This window comes from Gracilinanus agilis, chromosome 1 (assembly GCF_016433145.1).
Source record: "Gracilinanus agilis isolate LMUSP501 chromosome 1, AgileGrace, whole genome shotgun sequence".
Taxonomy (NCBI): Eukaryota; Metazoa; Chordata; class Mammalia; order Didelphimorphia; family Didelphidae; genus Gracilinanus; species Gracilinanus agilis.
Window position 1 is genome coordinate 184,369,953 of NC_058130.1, and position 23,627 is coordinate 184,393,579.

At 37.4% G+C, this 23,627-nt stretch overlaps 1 protein-coding gene across 2 annotated transcripts; it reads left to right on the forward strand.

Annotated features, from left to right (window-relative positions):
- Positions 1-12,291: 12,291 nt before the first annotated feature.
- On the forward strand, positions 12,292-23,345 carry MPV17L (MPV17 mitochondrial inner membrane protein like). 2 transcript variants are annotated; one of them, XM_044657339.1, is made up of 4 exons: positions 12,292-13,419; positions 15,066-15,136; positions 23,022-23,051; positions 23,141-23,345. In XM_044657339.1, exons 1-4 carry the CDS (start codon positions 13,110-13,112, stop codon positions 23,318-23,320), a joined length of 591 nt encoding a protein of 196 aa, XP_044513274.1. In that variant the 5' UTR covers positions 12,292-13,109; the 3' UTR covers positions 23,321-23,345. The 2 variants fall into 2 exon arrangements, with proteins under 2 accessions (XP_044513274.1, XP_044513276.1); XM_044657341.1 differs by lacking the exon at positions 15,066-15,136.
- The last annotated feature ends 282 nt before the right edge of the window (positions 23,346-23,627 follow it).

Sequence of the window (23,627 nt, forward strand, 5' to 3'; positions counted from 1 at the left end):
ACCAAGATCTAATATTGATTCTGAGACAGAAGGTAAAGATTAAAAAAAAAAAAAGAAAAAAGAAATGTTGGCAAAGTGTTCAATACATACTGTATATGCATTTAAGTTTATATATAGAAAATTGTATTTTGAAATCTAAAAATTCTAATGGTACAGATGCTTTACTAAAATATATATTTAGAGTGAATTACCAAATTTTTCCAAGAAATTTAATTTGTATCAAAGATGTTCTTGGGTAATAGGTTAGACTATATAAAGTCACTATTGTGACTACAACTATCATTGATTGCTAGCAGAAATGACTAATTTATACTGCTGTGAAATTAAAATTCGTGTTTTTTCTATAGCCTGAGTAAAACTAATTGTTCTCTTAGGGTACTTATACAAGGCCTATAATGCTTTCATTTCAAAGAAGTATGGCCCAGGGAGCACTCCCTCCCCCAAGGTGCTCTGACTCCAGCCATATGGAACCAAGACTCATTTGGGCATCCTGACCCCAAATTGGGGAATTATGCTTTTTCCTACTCTCCAGCTTAATATTTCCTTACTATGCCCCTCTCTCCAGTTAAACTCTTAGGGGAAAAAATCTCTACAACAAAATTTAGTCATAACTCATGAATCCAGGCATCTTGAGCTCATGAGGCTAGAAACCAAAAGCTAGAAACATTAATTCTTTCAGAATACCATTGAGTGACCTGAGTTCAGGGAAAGAAATACAACGCAATTGGAGTAACCAAGGCTTGAAATCTAGTCTTGGGCTTGGCTAATTTAAGCACATGCTCCTATTCCAAAATGCTTATAATTGCCATTGCCACTGGGGCTAGGAAGGGAGAGAAATCCCCTCTCCGGCTTCCTTTTTTTGTTGGAAGTATAGAATCCAGAATCCCCAAAGAGACAGCTGTGAAAGAAAGAATGGAACTTTTCCATACCCCTTAAGGCCTACTGCAAAAGGGAAGACTCCTTCACTAAGGTTTGTCCCCCAAGATATACTCAATGATCCCCTTTGACATGAACTGGTCATGGGAAATAGCCTATCTTATCTAAAAGTTCATATCCTTTAGCAACAGTGCAGAGAAGATGTCTGTCAGAAAGGGGACAGAGCACGTGTCTACCTTCTGTGGAGATGCCCTAATTCAGTGACAGGGAAACTTTTAGAGATGGAGTGCTGAGCTCTGCCCCCACCCCACCCCCTAGACCAAGTGTCTCCCCTCTAACCCCCAGAGACTCTGTGCTGTTCCCCTTCCCTCCACCAAGTACCAAGGGAACCTTGCTCCGTCTTTTCCCATACAGGGGAAGGAGCAAGCTCTCCCATTGGGCTGTTAGTTGGAAGGGTGGATGAAATGAGGTATGTCCTCAGTCAGAGAGGGGGATGGGAGTAGCACTAGTGCTCTGCTCCCCTCCAGCTCTGCTGCCTTTGAGCTGCCCACCTGGGTAGGTGATGTGAAAAAATATCATACCATCTTTGGTTCTCGTGCCATAGGTTTGCCATCACTGCTAGTCTAGAAGATCAGGGGATACTCCTGTTCACTTTGCACAGATTTTGCAACAAAAATACTTATCTTCTATTTCTTAAAATTACAATGAAATGGTTTTTTCCTACTGAAGTTGGGACTATATTTGTTGACCTATTTCTTGGTCATGAACCAAAGAACAAATCCAAGCAAAGGAAAATATGAAAGGTCACTAATTGATGAAAAATACATTAGGTTTAAACAATGTTTAAATTTCACTGGTGATGCCAGGACAGAATTCTGAAACACCATTCCCTGGACTCCGATGTCTATAGTGATCCTATTGACCCTACTTCTTTTATGAACACTAAATTGCTTTTAATTTACAATAATTCTGATAATGGTGACAAAAATGTTTCTTCTAACCAGCCTTGAGCAAGTAATGATTGCTAATTTTGCAGTTCTTTGTGGAAGCAATGCACTTTTGCTAATGCACTGTGAATTTTATATTTTAAAAGAATTTATAAAAGTAATTTGCAAGTTATTTATTATGTCTTTGTGAACATCAGCATTATAGATGAAATTTCCACTCTAAAGAAATATCTCTTTGGTTCGTAACCCCCGTTCTCTCCTAGCATTAAAAACAAAACAAAAAAAACAACAACAATACACCATGACTGTCTCTGTTTTTTACTTAGCTAAACCAAGATATGCTCTGTTGACATAATAATAATAATAATAGCTAACATTTATATCTAGCATTGTGCTAAGCATCTGTAGTTATTTCATATAATCCTTGTAACACCACTGGAAGGTTGGTGCTATTATAATCCCCATTTTACAGATGAGAAAATTGAGGTAAACAGAGGTTAAATGACTTACCCAGGATCAAATAGCTAGTATCTGAGGGCAAATTTGAACTCAAGACTTCCTGACTCCAAACCTAGCACCCTATCAACATTATACCTGTCAACTTTGTTTTATGGAACCCCTAACTTTGCCCATGGTACCTGGCGCATAGTAGGTACTTTATAAATATTTTTCTTTTTTACTGGAGGACTTGTTGAAGGAGTCAGCTGGCCTCATCTGGGTGAAGTGCTGTAAGGAGTTCTGGGGAGCCTCTCTTTATGCTAAGCAGGTGAATGAGGTTTACAGAGCTGGATGAGGACTCCTGGCTTAAAGTAAGGGAAGTCAGAAAATTCTGACAATAGAAACTCTTTTGCCTAGTCATAGCTCTGGTGGGCTACTTCTTGTTGTTCAGGTGCTTCAGTCATATCCTACTACCCAGGACCCCATTTGGGTTTTTCTTGACAAAGATACTGGAATAGTTTGCTATTTCTTTCTCTAGCTAATTTTAGAAATGAGGAAACTAGGCAAAAAGGAGTAAATGACTTGCTTAGCGTCACATAGCTAGTGTTTGAGACTGGATTTGCACACAGGTCTTTCTGACTCCAGTCCTGATAGGCTTAGGGTAAGAAGTTTTCTGGATGCTTGCTGGGGCTATTCTCTAGGGGTTTCTCCTATCTTTGTCTTATGGCAGGGAGTATGTGGTGTAAATCAAAATTTTAAATAAAATTTTTTAGACACATGCAAAACTATTCAAAGCGCTTTCCATAGTAGTAAAGAAATGGAAAACTTAAGGAAATCCCTCATAATTTGGAGAATTGCTAAATAATTTATGGCATATGAATTAATGTAAAATACTCTAGTGCCACGAGAAATGATAATTCCAGGGAAACTTGGGAAGACTGATATGAATTGATGCAGAATGTAACAGAACAATTTATACCATAGATATAACAATATAAAAACAAAAATCTTTGAATAACTTAAGAACTCTGATTAATAAAATTACAATTATGATTCCAGAGGACCAGTGCTTAAGCATGCTACTCATCTCCTGACAGAGACATGATTCAGAACAAGACACATTTTGCTTGACTAGTAATATGTAGGGCAACTAGGCATAAAGAGCCAGTCCTGGATTCAAATATGACCTCAGACACTTTCTAGCTGTGTGACATTGGGCAAATCACTTAACACCCATTGCCTACCTCTTGCTGCCCTTCTGTCTTAGAATTGATACTAAGAGAGAAAGTATGGGTTTATATTTATTTATTATGCAACCTCGGTCTTGTATTAATTAGAATTTTGAACCCTGGACTTCATCCCCTAGAAGTTCTTTAGAATTTCCCAGAATTCTTTTTAATCTCTCCACCACGTTGCATGGTCACATATTTTTTATAAGCTCTATAACTCCTCCCTCTCCCTCTTTTCTTTTGAGACCAGACTGAGTTACCTAGTTTTTTACTTTAGTTATTATAAATTTTATTAACTATAATATTTACAATATTGGATATTAATTTTAAAACTCAAAATCTCAAAGCTCATTAGTATGAGATTCTTTCTTCATTGGTGGGGATAAATATCCTGTCGTGTAAGGGGCGGGAAAGAATTGACACCTCCTGGTCTAACAATATTTAATGAAACAGAGAGATATCATTCTAGCCTAGTACCCCTCTATCTGAGAAGAACAGAGTGGATTCCTGCCCAACATCCTGCTTCCCCTTCTAGCCAGAGCTAAAATCTCCCTTTGAGAAGGGTGGGAGTAGAGGCTGTCACTCAATGATGATCTTAAGGAATGAGATAGTTCATGAATTCTAGACTTCCTGGGTTCTTGAGTAATGACTAAGCTTTGTTGTAGAGATTTTTTCTTAAGGGCTTAATTGGGGAGAGGGAAGGGAAGGGAATAATAAACCAGAGAGTATGATTCCACTCTTTAAGGTCAGGACACCAAGATTGATCCTGGCTCCATGTCGAGTCTTTGAACTTTCTTTGAATTGTTGAGTCTCTTTCTAAGAGAATGAAAATCCCTGACCCGATGATTTTTTAAAAATAAGATCCCAGTTAAAACAGTTAATCAGTATGTAGCCACAATAAGTAATACATCTGGGACAATGATTAATTAGTGATTAACAGAATTATAGTAAGATTAATAGAATTCTAATAATTAGATTTATAAGGAAAAATTTTAAACTATGCAGTGAATCTTGCTATTTCCTCCTTTTATTGTAACTCTCTAACAACCACATAAGGTATATGAGGATGATGAGTGGTGGGGACCTTGGAAATGGCCATATAGGGCACATCCAGAGGACTGGGGGGGCAGTCTTTGAGCCTCTCATGACCATGAGGTATTGACCTAGTAAATCAGCTTGAAGACCGTCCTAACCAACAAGGACTCAATAAGGAGCTGAGACAAGATAGCACCCAATTATTGCTAGAAAATGAACCTCCCACCTATTTTTATCCTAAATGTACCTCCCACCCATCCATCCTAAAGGTACCTTCTGTCCATCCATCCTAAATGGACTTCTTACCCATTGAGACTTAGGACTGGCGGTAGAACACTGGGGTGAGATTTTAGAGTATGAAAAAGGGAGAAAACTCATTTAATTGTCTTAGATTATTAGGAAAATATAATGACCCTGCTTAGCTGAGAGACACTGGTCTCTCTCAATAAATCTGTTACTGGCCTGGAGCTTTGCTTCTTTGTTTTCTTTCAGATTGGCTGAAAAATATTCATTACAATTTCTGGCTCCCAATTTTGAAAGGGAAGATAAATGAGGCCATCTCCACTTCAGACTGCTGAAGGGAAGAAATGAGAGGAGCTGGTAGTCTCCATCTCCAGTTTGCTGTGATAGAGACTTTGGTGAATTTTATTTTGAGTGAGATCCAGAATTCTCTCTTGATTGAGCTGAGTTACCTTGCTCCCAGTGGGAGAGCTTTCATTTTATATTTTCTCATATATATGTATATATATATATATATATATATATATATCCTTCTATGTATATGTTCTCTGATTTCTTTTTTTGGTACTGTCTTGATTGAATGGGTTTTCTTTGATAATTTCTATGTGTGTTCATTGTGGAACTGGTATTTGATGAGAAAGAGCTCAAGCCCTGGATATTGGGCATTCTGCTTCCTCCCAATAATGGATATCATCAGAAATTTGTTTGAAACTGGTCACATCTCCTAGTCTAACAATATTTAAGGGAACAGAGATATAATTCTAGCCTAGTACTCCTCTATTCGAGAAGAGCAGAGTACATTCCTGCCCCAACATCCTAGTTCCCCTCCTAGTAGGAACTAAAATCTCCTTTGGAGAAGGGTGGGAGGAGAAGACGCTAGAGATATCCTGCCTCCCTTCAAACCACACAAGAACATCCTCACCTCCAATGCTACATGAAGGGGACAGGCCTCCCAACATATGGGATCTTACCACAATTATAATGGTTTTGTTTTTATTTTTATTTTACAGCACTGAGGGAAGGTAGGAGGGAGAAAACAGTAAATATGTGGTAACTGAAAAAAGTTGAAATAAAAAAGGATTATTTTCAATGACAGTAGTTATAGTCTAAAAGTAGGACTGTCAAATTCAAAGTTACAGACTGTCCAAATTTCTGCAGACTAGACTAAATAATTTAATAGAACATATCTATTATGTTGACCTGTTATTGAGACAATGTCATGTTTCTCAAACATTCCATTAGCCAAATAATAATCTTTTATATGCTTTATCTATTTCATAGGCTGAAACTTGATGTTCTTGTTCTTATGCATCTAAAACAATATCTCTTTGAACTAAACTAACAAAGGTGCGAAGTCAATTTTGCAAAAACCAACAGTCAACCTATCACCATTTTCCAGGCTAATGATAAGGGTGCCCCTGCTTGTATTTCACTGGTACTGCAAAGAAACATCCACTGATGCTCTGAATGTTTATAGAAACTGGCATCATTTAAACCTCTGAAGTTCAGGGTTGGGCAGGGGAAAACTTGGAAAATATCAAACAGATATCTCATTTAAAACCTGACTATTCTCACAAAATGTTCTAAATTCAGTTGATTTTAAATTAGAAGAATCTTTGTTTTCCTCTTAAATATTTGCATCTATTTATGATTTATTCTTTGGCTTCCAAAAAGGCTCTTCTCCTAACTTGAATTATGGAATTTGAGGTTATAGCTATTACAATTTTTAAAAATTCCATTATTCACATCAGATTCAATTCCATTATTATAATATGCAGCATTCCTTTGGGTTTCCTCACAACTCATTTTCAAAGGTTGGGTTCCTTAAAGGACAATTACTTCTCATTCAAGAAACTGGGTATAAATTGCTAAAACTATTGCCCATAAGCCCCCTCCCCTCCCAATATGCTTGCTTTTCGAAAGTTGAGCAGAGAACTCAGTTACTTAAAGCAAAGGCATTTGTCAGAAAAACACAGCAAGATTTACAATAGAGCATTCTCACTCTTCCTAATCCCAATAAGTTTAGGGAGCATTCTGCTCACAAACATGCATCATCAATGGAGGGAGTAAGCAATTATAAAGATCTTGCATGAGTGGTTCCCACTTGAGTAACAAATATGGAAAGAAGTAATTTGTTCATCAAAATCTGTAGGGCCAGTGATATTTTCTTTGAGATGTTCCTGCACTGTTCCTTGCTTCTGAATCAGTGTAATGCACATTGCTTTACTGACTGGCTTATTCTCCACAGTCTGTACCTCTTGGCTAAGCTGAGATCCTTGGCTAGGGCATTGTCAGGCACTTTCAGAAAGAACCAGCACCTTTATTCTGAGTCTAAAGGAAAGCCTCCCTGGTTCTGCTTCCATAAAGCCCACCATGGTTCTCTACATTCAGAGGCTTTCCATCTTCTGATCTGCTGATTCCCGCTGTAGGCACCGTGATCTTTCTATTCTGATTTTTCCATAGCAGAATGGAATGTAGGAAATCATGCCCTTGAATTACCTTTTCAGGTTATATAAAAACGCATGTCCCCTATAGCCACATATTTTTGTCCTGAGACATCTTTGACGGCATAAGGGGATGGGGAGGAGAAAGAAGTCCCCTTTTGATTCTTCTTGTATTCTGCAAGAGACACACAGGAAAATCTTGAAGAGATGAAAGGGCCTTCAAGAGTTGGATATTTTCTCAATTGACCCCAGTTGGAACCAGCTTGCTTCTTTCTAGGCCATAAGGGACAGTGGCTTTCATCCAGTAAGGCCCTATGATCCCAATTTCTTTGGTTTGACTAGAGACTTTCAATGGCCTATAAAATCTGTTATTATAGGTTGTTTATTTTGATAAGAGACTTCTTTCATTTACAAAAATATTTATATTAGTATTAAATCTCTATGTCTGGATGACCTCTCAAATCTCTTTAAGTTCCAAAATTCTAAGCAATATATTCAAACCTTGTGACTACTAATTATTAGCATTCTCTCACTAATTGAAGGCCCTTCAAGTGAAGAAAAAAATTTCATTTGAATTATTTGTTAATTATAATTCAGAAATGGAACAGAGTTGCCTGGGAGCACTGAGGGGGTAAGTGATTTGCCTGGAGTTACACAATGCTGCCTCTTCTAAGAATATAAATTACATAAAAGTTACCCATGTGCATTGGCAGGGATAGTTCCTCATTGGAAGGTTTCCTACACTACTCTCATCATATGCCAGTGGTGGGGGGGAATCCATTTTGAAGATTTTTGTTAGTCTCTTTGCATACACAAAAGGCCTCCCCATTGGAATGACTACTGTTAGTATAAATTTTCTTTCAATTTTCTTTTATTGGTTTAGCTTTATGAAATGTATGAATATTATATAAGAACACTTTGAACTTGAAGTCTGCCAATGGAAATGTAACAAAAAAAAATCCAATTGATTGCTCACATTGATCCAAGTTAAGGTTAGCTACTATTTCATTTAATGCTAATGGAAGTGGACTTCCTGAACCAAAGTCAGAAGATTTTAGACAGAGAACTAGAGAGGACCTCAGAAACTATTTTGTCCAGTCCCCTTTTTAGAGATGAGGAAATTAAGGCCCACTGATGGAAAGTAACATCAGAAGTTAAATATAAAGCCATGTCCTCTGACTCCACAATCAGTTGTATTTCCCATCTATCATCTTGCCTCTCACTTACCTTAAATATTTATTTTAAATACCAAGTGGTATTGGCATGGGCATTGTACCCCCAGAAACTCAGGCAAACTATAAACAGGAAAATTCCTTTGCTCCCTTACACCCTTGTGACTCCCAACCCAAAACATCTGACCTTGAGGATTACCCTCTTTTGATTGTCCCATTGATTTGGGATGGAAAAAGAGACACACCTCATTCATCTGTCCTTCAAATAACGAGAGCTACCCCCTACACCTTCTGACAAACCTCCCCCACTCCTTGCTTCAGTGCTTACCACTGTTGTAAAGAGTATAAAAACCCCAGATTTGATGTCCTTTGGGGGACAGCTTTTCCATCCATGCTCCCTATCTTGCTGTTCCACCTTGCTATCCTCCTGGCCATTCTCAACATTACTTTCCAAATTAATAAATTTCTCTTTTTATTTTTAAGCTAAGTTTCAGAGTTTTGTATTCTTGCAAAAGGTACCCTTCCCGAATTCCAGGGGTTCACCTCTGTACCCCACAACAGTATGGCTTCAAAATACTGTGATGCAATTGAATGAAGCAATTACCTTTGGTTCTAAGTCAGGGGTCAGCAACCTTTTTGGCCGTGAGAGCTATAAACGCCACATTTTTTAAAATGTAATTTTGTGAGAGCCGCACAGTGCTTCACAGTGCCTGAAAAAAAATTGACTTTATGGCTCCTGCAGAAAGAGCCATATCTGGCCCTCAAAAGAGCCAGATATGGCTCGAGAGTGATACGTTGCCAACCCCTGTTCTAAGTGATCATTTGACTGTATCTCTATGTTTTACTCTGAAAAATTCCAAACCATCAAATGATAAAAAATAAATGATAAAAACATAAAATAAAATAATAAAAACATCAATAAAATTATTATTGATAATTAAAAATAAATAAATTTATATTAAAAAAAATAAAACCAAACAATCTTTCTTTTCTAAGCTAACAGTTTTTGTCTGAAAGTAACATCGATTGTACCATTCATCACACACCATTATTTATCAGTATCAAAAATAAAAGTTGGTGGGGTCATGAAGGTTGACTCTCTAGGTATAGTTTCCCCAAATCATGCTGGTCCCACTCAGGTACTTAATATTCTTTTTCAAAAAAATATGTGATCTTCCCAATTACATGTAATGACCCTTTCAACATACACTTTCTGAAATTATAACTTTCAAATTGTCTTCCTCCCTTCCCTCTCCCTGATATGGAAAGCAATTTGATCTGGGTTATTTTTATTTGGTCATGTCAAACATTAATATGGTTCTTATAAATGTTAGTGTAAAATTAGGTCCCTGGTCCTTAGATTTTTTTTTTAACCCTTAATTTTTGGTGTATTGTCTTATAGGTGGAAGAGTGGTAAGGGTGGGCAATGGGGGTCAAGTGACTTGCCCAGGGTCACACAGCTGGGAAGTGTCTGAGGCCAGATTTGAACCTAGGACCTCCTGTCTCTAGGCCTGACTCTTACTCCACTGAGCTACCCAGCTGCCCCGTCCTTAGATTTTAATAAAGTTTATTAGCATTACTCGGATAGGTAAAAGAAGACAGAGATATAATAAAGATGGAATAAAGTAGCTTAATCTAGCTCCTCACGTCGCCAGTGCTTCCAGCAGCAACTCCAGCAGCAAGTTCCTTTGTAGGACTCTAGAGACAGAGAAACCCAACACTTCCTTGTTCTCTCCTTTTATCCTCCCTTTCACCTCTGGGTCAAGTTCCAAGTCACACAGCATATGCAGGTTAAGCAGGTGATGCAGGTGGAGCAGACTCATGTCACCTGCGTGCCCCAGAAAGGGGTAGGGGGAGGGTAAACTTCCCTCTCACATGAACAAGGTTAAAGTATGTATGGCACTGGTGCATCCAAAGAATGGTGGAACCCCTCTTCCTTGGTATCTCTGTCCCCATTATCACCAGAAGTACCATCATTATCTTCCTCTGACTACCACATCTTCCTGCCTCCCCTAATATTTCCCGTTGAGTAGAAAGCTAAGATTGGGAAGGAGAGAAGTATTTAAGTAAATATAGAATAAATATATGGGTGAGGAAAGTATGAACAAGGGGGAATCATGTCACCTTTCCTCCCCAGTTTATTTCTATCCCTTTAAGGGGAGAATGGCAAAAAGTCCCTTGTTTCAGTTCCCTCCTCTGTGGTCCAGTAAACCCATGCTCACATCTTTATCTGCCTCTTCAGACAAAAGAGATGTTAAGCTGTCTACATTAAAGAAAACCAATGGTGAGAAAGAAGCATTAATTGCATTTCCTTTTTTGTAGATCCCTTATTCCTTCTATCTTCCTTATTCCTTCTACCTAGTAGAAAATGCAAATCTGCCTGTTGCTTAGCATAGTAGGACTTTACATTTCTAAAGCTCTGGCACATAGTAGGCATCTAATAAATGGTTTTTCCCCTTCAGAGATTTCTTTTTGCCAAAGAAAGATTCAGAATTCAGTGAGAAAAGTTAATGTTTACATAGCTTAGTCAGTTTGGTGACTTTTATTAAGTTTCAATTCAAGATTAAATAATAGTTTAAATAAAGATTAATTATAATTTAAAAATACATTTTAATGGGCTCCTTAGTCATAAATGGAAAAATATGCCCAAGCTGAAAGATTTCTGAGTGAAACTCACCTTTTATGTTTTAATGTAAAATTGTGTTTTGCAGTAATTTTCCATTGCTCAGTGATTTTAATACAGGATGGCCTATATTAACTATTTCATGAGCATTCTTGATCAGAACTTTCCATGGCTGATGAAATAAAAATATAATGGATTCATGTTTCTTAAAATATATGTTGTTTGGGGTCATGCTAAGTATATCCTTTTTACATTCTCCTGCTTCTCCTCCTGGCAAAAATCAAAGTCTCCCTTAGAGAAGGGTGAGTAGAGGCAACTCTAGAGATTTTTATTCATGACTCCTAGTGAGGCATATCCAGAGATAGGGTATGTGGACACTAAATATACACTCAATGCCATTTAGCAACAATTCCTAGATACTAACCTAGATACTAAGTATTAATACTTATTTTTCTGTCAATGCCCATTAAATTCATGGTGTCAGAAGATCTGAGTTGCTCTATCAATCCTGGGCAGAGGCAGTTCACCTTCATATGCTTCTTCTTTCCTTATTTAAAAAATGGCTCTAAAACTTGCCCTAACTATATCACAGTATGGTTTTAGAATTGAGATGAGATCACGTGGAAATATTGTGTACAAAGTCAGGCCTACTGTGGACTTTGGATATCTGTAGAAACTATAACCAAGTCTTAGCCTTCCCCCTAACAGTATAAAATCCTTCAGAAACCCCAGAAGAATAGGATACTCAAGACAGGGCACTAGGCTGAGTAACAGGGCCTAGCACTATTTCTTGCACAAATCAGGTAGCTAATAAAGGTTTGTTTAATGGAAGTGAATTGACAGCAGACAACTACAATGCTGTTACTTCACTCTAGCCTCTTTTTTCTGTAAAGTGTAAAAGTATTATAACACCATAGACCTCTGAACAAATGTTTGATGGCCTCATAGGAGATAGTCCAGTCTTGCTCAGTTTATACTACATAGTTTTCCCTTTTGATGAATTTAATTAGTCACTTTTAAGAACTGTACAGAGGTGTCTTATCATAATTTCTTTTTTTAAAAAAAATAAGTAGGGAGAAAGAATTTGATAAGATGAAACCAAATCCAGCCCCAAACAATAAGATACTCCCAATCTTCAGGTATTGTTGACAATAATGACTTAGAAAGACAACCTAATAGGTTGATTTCTTCTAACACTGAGCTGCTTTTTTTTGATACTCAAGATGGAATGAAGAGAATAAAGAGAAAAGGGGAAGAAATAAGCAACATCTCAGTGGGTCAGTCAAATCTCTGAGAATACTGACAGAAAAGTTTTCGAGATACAGTTGTCAGAAAAGAGGTCAGACAGGGACAAACCAGGCTGTCACAACTTGAATGGGAGTGGCCAAAGGTGAATGATTAAAAATGGAAGCTGAGGCGTTAAGAAATGAGGCAAATAGGAAGTTATGGAGTCAGGAATGGACTGGGCAGAAGGTGTAGATCACTACAGCTTGAAAGGGTGTGGCCAAAGGTAAGCGATTAAGAAAGGAAAAAAAGAAACCGGAGTAATGAAGAGGTGTTGGGGTCAGGACTGGGGCGGAAGCAAGACCTTGGCAGATCTGAAGAGGAAAGGAAAGAGGAAGGTGAAGGGGAAAGGGTAGGTTTTCCCCCAAAACCACAAAGCTACCGGAGTGGGGTGCATGTCAATCAGAAAGGATCGGGGAGGGCAGTATTGTCTGACAGGGGTAGGGAAGTAGCAAAGTCTGAAAGGGCAGCTAGTCCAGGTGCAGAAGCAGCTGAGAAAGAGGGCAAGGTCTAACCCAAGCGAGATGTGCCCGGGACAGATTTGATAGGATTGAGACGACCCAAGGAGGCAGGTCTAACAGGGGGCAGGTCCGGCCTGTGACTTAGATCAATAGAAATCTACAGAGGGAGGCAGGTCTGATAAAAGGTGCAGCCAAGGACTAGGAGCCCAGATTGCCGTTAGTAGCGGTCCCCCCAGGGCGCGTTGGAAGGACGCGGCTGTGAGTCCACATTCACCTCCACATCGGTGTCTCCACTCGAGGCGCTGTCAGACAGCTCTGGGGTGGGTGGAGGGGAAGTGCACTGAGCGAACGAGTCCGGCGATGAGGAGCTGGTGGCAGGTGGTGCCGCGGATAGCCCAGCGCTACCCCTGGCCCACCAATGTACTGCTCTATGGGGCTCTCTACTCATCCGGGGACGTGCTGCAGCAGATGCTGCGGGGTTGCGAGCCTGACTGGCAGCAGACGCGGCGCGTGGCCACCGTGGCCATCGGCTTCCACGCGAACTTCAACTACGTGTGGATGCGGCTCCTGGAGCGCGCGCTGCCGGGCCGCACGCCGCGCGCCGTGCTGACCAAGGTGTTGTGCGACCAGTTGCTGGGCGCGCCCATCGCACTGAGCGCCTTCTACACTGGTGAGGGCCTGCCGGGGCCGGACTGTCTGGGCCGGGAGCGAGGCGGGGCGCGGGGCGGCGCTGCGGGGGCTGGAAGACGGGCCGAGCTGGAGACGGCCCTACCAGGCATCGGGGCCCGGAGCCGCGTGTCCCGGCGGACCCTGCCTCCGGGAGGTGCTAGCACAGCGCAGCCAGCTTCTTTCCTAAGGAAACGACACATAATATCATGCGCGCGCGCGCGCCCGTGCACACGCACACAAGCACACAATTCCTAAAGCTAAGCGTCCACACACACACACAAAACCACAACACGCATACATTCACACACATGCTGAGTTTCCACCCAACAATGCAGCGACCTTTTGACAGCTCTCAGAAAGAAATAAAAATGAAACAAACGGTTTCATTCATACAAATGCAACCATGCACATGCATATTCACACATGAATGTACACATAGGAATGCAACCCATTTATCTTTGTGGATTGCATCCGAAAAGATAGCTAGTGACTTCCCAGTTGGCTTCAGGAATTAGTTGTAGAAAATGGGGAAACAAAAGATTTTTCACAATGGTCACATGTACATCTTCAGACACAACTCATTCGTTGTTACAGTTTTTTCACCGGAGAATGTAGCCACTTTTCCCAGACTCTGACTTTGACTCTAAAGATTTGGTTGCAGAAAACGAAGGTAAAAAAACATTAGTACACAGAAAACCCTTGATGATGAATGCTGCATATTTAATGAATTCCCTTTCTTCCTCCTGACTTTCTGGGTTCACTCTAAGTGCTTGCAGAAAATGGAAACAGAAGGTTTAACGTACATATACACACAGACCACACAAAGCTGTTGGATTTGGGGGTTCATGGCAGCAACTTTAGTGAGCTCCCTCTTTTTCCACACTGTATTTCATATTGCGTGGTTGTGGAATATGGGCCAGAAGTTAGCCCCAAAAGCAAACCTTTGTCTCAGGGGGAGGCGTGCTCCTTACAATTCTGTCTAGCAATTGGACCATAAACAAAAGAAATCAGACTAAAATGAGAAAACTCGAGCCTTAGAACTGGAAAGCCTTAGCTCAAAGACTGAAAAAAAAAATAGGGTTGTTTGATGATGTAGTACAAGGGTATATTAAAATGCAAGAAATGGGATGTTTGAGATGGTCTTCATGTTTCTGGCAAAACTTGTTTCTTAGGGTCTTGATTTTACCTTAATATATCTAGATATTAGAATTTGCCCCTCAGTTTAACTAAAAGTATGCTATTGGAATTTCATTTTTAACCTTTAAAAATGGTTTTTACTTTTTAAAAAATTAAATTAAAAATTAAAAAAATTTTAAATTAAATTTTAAATCTAAAAATTTAGACATCTGGTTTTTCTGGATTTTGAAAGAATGTGGTTTGTAAAGAACTTGTAAAAAAGGCAAAGTTGATGCCTGACTTCTAATTTCTGTTTGTAATACTTGGGATAATGCAACTTGCAGTTTCTAGGCCACTTCACCTCCTTTTTAAAGTCAAACTATTTATTTTTCTTTTTTCAAGAGGTCACTTATGAAATCCACTTTTGGGAGAAGCCAATAACTTTTGTTTCTTATACAGTGGTGACATACAATATGATAATATTTATATTAGGTCTTTTAAAATTCCCATTTTATGTGTTTTTACAAATAGGCATGAGTATACTTCAGGAGAAAGAAGATAAATTTTTGGACCTGAGACAGAAATTCTGGAATACGTATAAGGTAAGAACCAAGTAGGTCATACTTCACTCAACATCAGAGCATTCATCACACATCTTAATGTGGGGCTGGTTGTGCCACTCCATTGCTCAACAATTTCATTGTATAAAGTTTAACCTCCCTAGACTGGTGTTCAAGACCATTCAACAAAGTCTGGCACTATCCTTTGTTTTCAGCCTTATTTTCACCTTACTTCCTTTTTGCTCACTCCAAATTATAATACAAATTCTCACCCATAAAAACACTTCTTGCACTTTCCCACCCCCAAGTCTTTGCCTATATGCTGTTCACTATTCCTGTAATGTCCTCCCTCTTACCTTTTTACAGAGTGAGATCTTAATCTTATTTAAACTTTGATATCTATAATCAGGGTTTGCATATACTTTTACAAGTGGTAATGGTTTAATAAATGTCAAATTGATTAATTGACTTGTTAAACTGATTATTGTTCTTAAGTACGCAAGATTTAATTTGTGTATTTCTTAATATCACATTTCAGTAAAAATTCATTTAAACCAGATCATTGATTCCCAAAGTGTGGTCTAGGAACCTCTGTGGGGTCCCCAAGACATGAGATCAAAACTATTCTCATAACTAACTAACTAAACAAATAAATACGGATCAAATAAAATAATTTTGTAAAGAACTTAGCACAGTGCCAGATACATAGTAGGTACCTAATAAATACTTTCTCCCTTTCCCCCCCAAAATAATATTAAGTTTTAAAATTTCCAATATGGTATTAATTGATATGACTCACATGAAAGCTTTTTGGGGTCCTCAATAATTTTTAAGGATATAAAGGGATCCTGAGACCAAATAGTTTGAGAAATCAGATGGGGGGTATCAGTCTGTCAGTATCACCTAGACTATCCCCACTTTAAAAAAATCAATATTTAGTCATAACTAACTCTGCCATGATCCCATTTAAGGTTTTCTTGGCAAAGATGCTGGAGTGGTTTTCTATTTCCTTTTCTATTTCATTTTCCAGATGAGGTACTGAGGGAAATAAGAGTTAAGTGGCTCGCTTAGGGTTACACAGCTGGTAAGTGTCTGAGGCCAGACTTGAACTCAGGAAGAGTCTTCCTAAATCCAGGTCCTGTATCCTATCCATTCTTCCCCTTAGATGTTTAATTGAAACAACAACAACAAGAAGAACCCTAGCATATCAGTTTGTCAGCATCATAAAGCCAGTATCTCCCCTTTTACTAATATCAATATGGTGCAGTATAAATGTAGGTTTTGGTCAAGAGACTTGAATAACTTCAGCTTTGAAATTCAAAACCTCTCTAAGCTGAGGAAGTTGAAATAGGTGGCCTTAGAGGTTTCCTTCTAATACTAAGACTATAAAGCCTGTGATCCTATGATGCTATCTGAAGATATGAAGATAAAGGGGAAAGGGGCTGAGAAACAAGATTTCCTTAAGCTTGGGAAAGAAGGGGAAGGATATATCTGTACTTTGTAATTTTAGTCACAGTCCTTGCAATGACTTCTAACTCATGCTATTTTTTAAAATCAGTGACAACAGTTTATTTAGAATTGGTGTCCAAGAAGGTTCTTGCAAAACCTTAAGTATTGCTGAACTGTGAGTGATTTAGTTAGTCCAACAGTTCCCACAATCACAGCCAATGTTTCCAGGTGTACAATTGTTAATGCAGCCTTTCTGTTAAGTCTTTGTGAAAGAAACCATTCTCTGTATTAACAAAGATAATTAACAGCTAAAGATCATATTACCAAAGGCTATCCATAGGAGGTGGCAAACAAACTATACTGTGTATATTGCCTGCCCTGTAATTTCCTCATACAGATAGAATCGGGCTCCTCCAGGTTTAAGTCCCAAGTCAATTCCTCACTGTAGTATGGAAGGTACTTTGAGGGCTTGAATAACAGCTTCCAGTCTGATTTGGCATGTTTTGGCAGGTCATAGCTAGATGGAAAGGCTTCATGTGGTGAAAGATTATAATTTGCTTAGGAACCCATTAATGCTTCTCATCTGAAGCGTCCTAGCTAAATTTGAAAAGGATCATCAGCATAGGGTTGGCCACCAAGTGATGATTTTTTTTGGCTACAGTAGCTCACTAAAATGACTTTCAAAGCACAAGGGGTTACAATCAGCAGTGGTAGGGGAGGTATTATTGAGTCAAATAAAAAGATAAAATCATGGGTCCTTGGAATATTAAAGAAGAAATCTGGTTCAAATAAATATTTAATCAATCAGTGGAAACAAGAACTTAAAGATTAGGAAAAGTATTATCAGGTTAAAAAAAGGGGGGTAGGGGGCAGCTGGGTAGCTCAGTGGATTGAGAGTCAGGCCTAGAGACTGGAGGTCCTAGGTTCAAATCTGGCCTCAGACACTTCCCAGCTGTGTGACCCTGGGCAAGTCACTTGACCCCCATTGCCTACCCTTACCACTCTTCCACCTATGAGACAATACACAGAAGTTAAGGGTTTAAAAAAAAAGGGGGGGTAGTGGAGAGATGTCCCAGAGGAATCATATGTACCCTGAGAAAAATGTGTGGAAGGAAAAAGGGGAAACAGTTTTGCTAGGTGATTAGCTTCAAGTTTCTTGGATGACAGTGGAAGTGAGGACAGGAACTTACTGATTATTGATTATTTAAATGTTTCAGGTTTTTTTTTTAGCATTCTATGGTGGCGTAATTCTTCAGAGAGCTCTTCTTCATCTCTTCCTTCAAATATTTGCTACCCCACTATCCTATCCTTCACCCCTGCCCATCTTCATAGCAGTAGAGGACCCTTTCCCCCAAAGATTAGAACTTAGAGGGAGCTGATTTGCTTTGCCTTAGGTTCAGCTGATTTTGTCTTCTAAAATGAAAAACATAAAATAAAATAACATAGAATTACAAAAGAAGCCAATTATATTGATAGTTATCACATTTTTAAAAAGAAGTCTATAGATTTCAGCTTAAGAACCTCTGGATGAGGGACAGTTAGGTTGTTCAGTGGTTAGAGAGCCAGACCTAGAGATGGAAGATCTTGGGTTCAAATATGACCTCAGACTCTTCGTCGATGTGTGATCCTGGGCAAGTCACTTAATCCCAATTGTCTCTTCTGCTGTGGAACTGATACTTAGTATCGATTCTAAGAGAGAAGGTAAGAGTTTTAAAAAAAAAAGAATCCCTGAACCAGAGGGTCAGAATGTTATATGCATTAAAATTTTTTAAAGTTAAATTGCATTTTTCTCTTTTTCAATCCCCCTCCTCATCCCTACAAAGAAAAAAGAAAAAGAATACTCTTTAACAAATAACCTTAGAAAAGCAAAACAAAATACTATTATTGGCCATATCCAATAGCAATCTTCCTCCTATGTATTAGTCTATAATCTATTTGTTAGCTTGTGTTGCATGCATTTTCCATCATGGCCAATATACAGATTTATTTTTACTTGACTGTGCTTGTTTGTTGCAAGGAAGGGTTTAAGAATTGGGGAAAAGGGCAGTGATAAGGAGAAGGAGGAGGAGGAGGAGGAAGACAAAGGAAGGAAGGAAGAAGAAGAGGAAAAGTGTAAGAAAGAAGAAGGAAGAGGAGAAGGAGGAGGAGAAGAGGAAGAATGCACAGCATAAAGCAGAAGGAAGTTCAAAGGGAACTTTGAAACTAATGTGCTGAATTTATTATATATTTAAAAATCAAGCTATATGTTATAGAGATTCACAGTTTTACATACATTCCTCTTTTCTATTTTTTTTGTATATGGAAGTGTTCATGTTGGTTGATATTAGTTAAATTTAGAATAATGAAAACAATTATTAAAAACAAACAGAATCAGAACATACATAACTAGAATCTAAACAACAACCAAATTCAGATGAATTCTATGTCCAGTATTGGGTTCAGTGAACTTTTGAAACATAAATCCCCTTTTTTGGTAGCGAGAAGAAGAAGCAGAAGTTCAAAATATTTTCTTTCTGGTTACTGTAATAGTCAGGTTTTGCTCAGGGGAGTATGTCAGGAAATAATTGGGATGTAAAAAATATAAGACAGAAATAAAAGTTTAAAAAATGTATTGATATATTTTGTTTCAACAGAACAGATTCCAATAAACACCCATACAACACTCCTTAAAAAAATCCTCTAGTGGGTAAAAAAAGTATATTGATTGTTGACTGAAAGGAAGATTCTTGCCCTTATCTTTGACAGTGTATTAACACTGACAGTTTATATGTGGAGAGTTTTGCTGCTTCTCTGTGTTGATTTTATTTATATTGTTTTAGTTGCTGTGCATATTGTGCTTTCTGGACTCTGTATTATTTCTTATAGTTCATTCCATGCTTCTCTAGAGCATTTCAGTTTTGCATAAATATATGCCATAAATTGTTCAGCTGTTTCTCACTACTTGTGTACATGTTTTGTTTCTAGCTTTTCTAGGTCTCAGCTGAAAAGAGAGACTTCCAACATTTGTTCTTTAGAAACAAGATTGGATAATTAACCTGAATGTGGCTGCCTTTTAGCGTTGTTTTAATTTACATTATTGTAATTATCATGCATATCATGCATATTCTGGTTCTGGTTGCTTTTTTGTGTGTAGCAAGATTTAGAGGATTGACCATATTTGACATATAATTCATCTCTCATACTGCCATATAATGTGTTTCCATAGTTCCCATGTTTTCCAATCTTATCATCTCAAGTGCTAGAATGAACTTGGGATATGTTTTGATATTTCTTATTTATTAATAAACTTTCAGCATCTTTCCTACTAATCAGTTGGCTCAATCCTCCATTAGTTTATTAAATATTATTTACTGAATAGACTAGAGAAATTGCTTCTCCAATAGCATTTACTCATATATCTCATATATTTATTTATATATATTAAATCCCTTAATCTGTTATGATTAAATATATATTAATGTTACCAAACATATAATTTATTAGTAAATGAAATACTCTAAGTAATATATTTACTGTAATGATTTACAGTATTTTGTCTGTCAAAAATCATAGCCAGAATCACTTCACACCTTTACTATAAGAATCAATGTTTTTCTACTTCTGAAAACATAATTCCATCATTTAAAATATCTATTGAAGTTTCTCAATAATCCTCTTCATAGTTCTCTTTATAAGAATTAATTTCAGTTTTTCCAGAAATAAATCATGTAAGCCCCTTTTCTTTCTCTTCTATTCACAAGTAATAATGCCTCTGGAACACTGTAAACTACTAGTTCCTTACAGATTCTTCATGTTTTTTAATAAAATAACAGAACAATTCTCATAAGAAAGAATTTTCTCTTCACCTTTCTCCTTGTCCTCCCTATAGTTTATTTTGTAGATCGTCTCAGATCAAAGATTAAAAACACAAATATTCTCCTTGACGACACAGGGAGAAGTATAAGTATCCCTTCCACATTGAGACTGTCCCCATCCTGGTTTCACTATATTGCAGGTTAGCATAAGAGATTAAATGGGAATTTGGGGGGAGTTTTTCAGAAGCTACAGATGACAGGCAGGCCAGCAGATGACACAGAAAAAGTTTAGCAACTCAGAAATGCATAAAATATATGTATGGTATAATATAATATCAATATATTTTTATCTTTTAATGCTATAATGTAAACAACTTCTTTTTAAGTATTTTTCCATGGTTACATGGTTCATTTTCTTTTTAAAATTCATATTTAATTTTAATTTTTAAATATTATCCATGTTTACATGATTCATTTTCTTTCCTTCCTTTCTTTCCTCCCTCCTCCTAGAGCCTATTTCCATATTATTCATTTTTGTAATAAAGCAATCTTTTGAAACCTAAAACCCCAAATCATGTACTCATATAAACAAGTGATAAATCATATATTTTCCTCTACATTTCTACTGCCACAGTTGTTTCTCCAGATGTGGATAGAGTTCTTTCTCATAAGTCCCTCAGGATTATCTTGGATCACTGCATTGCTGCTAGTAGCCACGTCTATTACATGTGATTGTTCCACAATGTTTCACTTTCTTTGTACAATGTTCTCTTGGTTTTTCTCATTTCACTCTGCATCAGTTCACTGAAGTTCTTCCAGTTCATATAGAAATCCTCCAGATCATCATTCCTTACAGCACAATAATATTCTATCACTGTGATTCATTTTTTCCCCTTTTCCTTCTCCCTTCCCCTTCCTGGAGCCAACAAGTCATTCCACTGGGTTATACATGTATTATCATTCAATACCTATTTCCAAATTATTCATTTTTGTAATAGAGTAATCTTTTAAAAACCAAAATCCTACATCCTATATCCATATAAACAAGTGATAAATCATAAGTTTTTCTTCTGCATTTCTACTCCCACAGTTTTCTCTAGATGTGGATAGCAAACAATTTCTTTTTAAAAGTTAAAATAAGTAAAAAATTAGTTTGTGAAAAGAACTCAAAAGCTGAAAAATTTTGTGCAGATTTTCCAGATCACAGGAATACTGTGTCCCCCTAACGCCCCTCTCCCCACAAGTGAAAGGGATACATGTACCTCATAGAATGATAGTGACAGTTCTTACTCCAAAGTGGAAATCCAAAGTTCTCTTTCTTCAACCTTCCATTTGTCTCTTAAAAATACAGTAATTTGTGTAGCCTCTGTGGAAGAACCTAGTGAAACTGGTATTAACATTTATATATGAGCCTCTTCTTGGTGATGGCCTCCTTCTAAGATCAAATGAACATGTGAGACTAGATGGCTTCTGAAGTCTCGTCTAGCACTAGGTCTAAGATTTTATCTTTTTAAATACTTAAGGGGCCTTTTAAGAAAGCAATTCTTTTAAAAAAATTTCATTTTATTTAATTAAAAAATTTTTTATTTTGAATTTTTCCCCTAATTACATGTTTCATGTTAAGAAAGCAATTCTTGTCAGCACCAGGAGGAGGGAGGGAAAGAGTATGAATCATGTAATCACGGAAAAAGATTCTAAATTAATTAATTAAAAATGCAAAAAAAAGAAATGCAAAAAAAGAAGTAGGAAGCAAAGATAAATAAATGAATGTCTATAAATATTTTTTATTTGCTTGCTAATATGTCCAGTGACTCAATATAATTGTATACATGACAGCCAAAAATAAATCAAGCCATGTACTGGGAAAAAAAAGAAAGCAATTTTTTTTATTGGTAAAATTTTGAGAAAGGTACAACTGAAGTTTATTAAAAGATATATCTGAAGTAGTTTGGAATCCATTAATAGAAGGCAGGTGAACAATGTACTTCAATTTAATATAGTTTTAATTATTTCTCCTTCTCTCCTCTTCCTCTTCCTTCCCTCCCACTCCCCTTTACCAACTGTCTTAGAATCAATACTGATTGCAGAAGAGCAATAAGGGCTAGGAAATGAAGGTTAATTGACTTACCCATGGTCACACTGTGAGGAAGTATCTGAGGCCAAATTTGAACCCAGGACTTCCCATCTCTAGGCTTGGCTCTCAATCCACTCAGCATTTAACTGCCTTCCAATTTCTTTTTAAAATATTATATTCATATCAAAGAATTATTCGATAGCCTTATCCAGGGAGGCAGCTCCTTTTATTTTATTTTATTATTTTTCTATGAGTTGATCTTATATTTCACAAGTACTTTCTTGAGTCAATTGAACTGTGATTAAGACATCGTAGTGTAATGTCACAATATCTATTTTACTGTCTTCTTAAGAAACATTTGTCTTACATATCCACTGTTGACACTGGCTAGCATTCTGTTCCCAGAATATAAGTATGACTAACAAAATTTAACCTTTTCCTGTGAGATTATTTAATTCTCTAGTTAATGAGTGGGTTCTAATTTGAGCAGCTTAGCCTAAAACCCAATACCACACGACTAGGCTATGTCATGTACTTTCCAGCCTTTTGTAAACTGAAATTAATCCACATAACTGAAAATCATAGTAATAAAAGTTGTCCTTTGTTGCAGACTGGTCTCATGTACTGGCCTTTTGTGCAGGTGAGTTTCAAACCTATTTTCCTTGCTAACTTTTTAGTGTGGTTTATGAAGGGCACCAAATAACAAACTCTTTTTTCTTTCCTGTGCAGCTTACCAACTTCAGTTTTGTTCCTGTTTACTTAAGAACAGCGTATGTGGGACTGTGTGGCTTTTTCTGGGCTACCTTCCTTTGCTACTCACAGCAAAGCGGAGATGGGACAGTGTCATCAGTTTTTGTGTGGCTTAAGAAAAAGGAGGCCAGTGAAGTTGAAAGGTCTCCAGAGAAATGACTGCCTTTAAACAAATCATTCCCATAAAGTGGCCAAAATTTGTTTCCTAAAGTGCAGTGAGTTGAATCAAGGAAATATTATGTTATTTAATAATTCTTATTTCTAAATATAGCATGCTTCATTATGAAGTATTATTGTATCAAAGAGAAGAAATTTTAGTATTAATAGTTTTTGTATATTTTATTATCAAAATGTCTTCATTTTGTGTGTGAAAGAACAAAAGGGATAAGGTTCTTGTCTATTTCACTTAAATACTCTTTTACTTAATATCAATTTAAAAGTGTCATTGCTTTTAATATAGCAATTG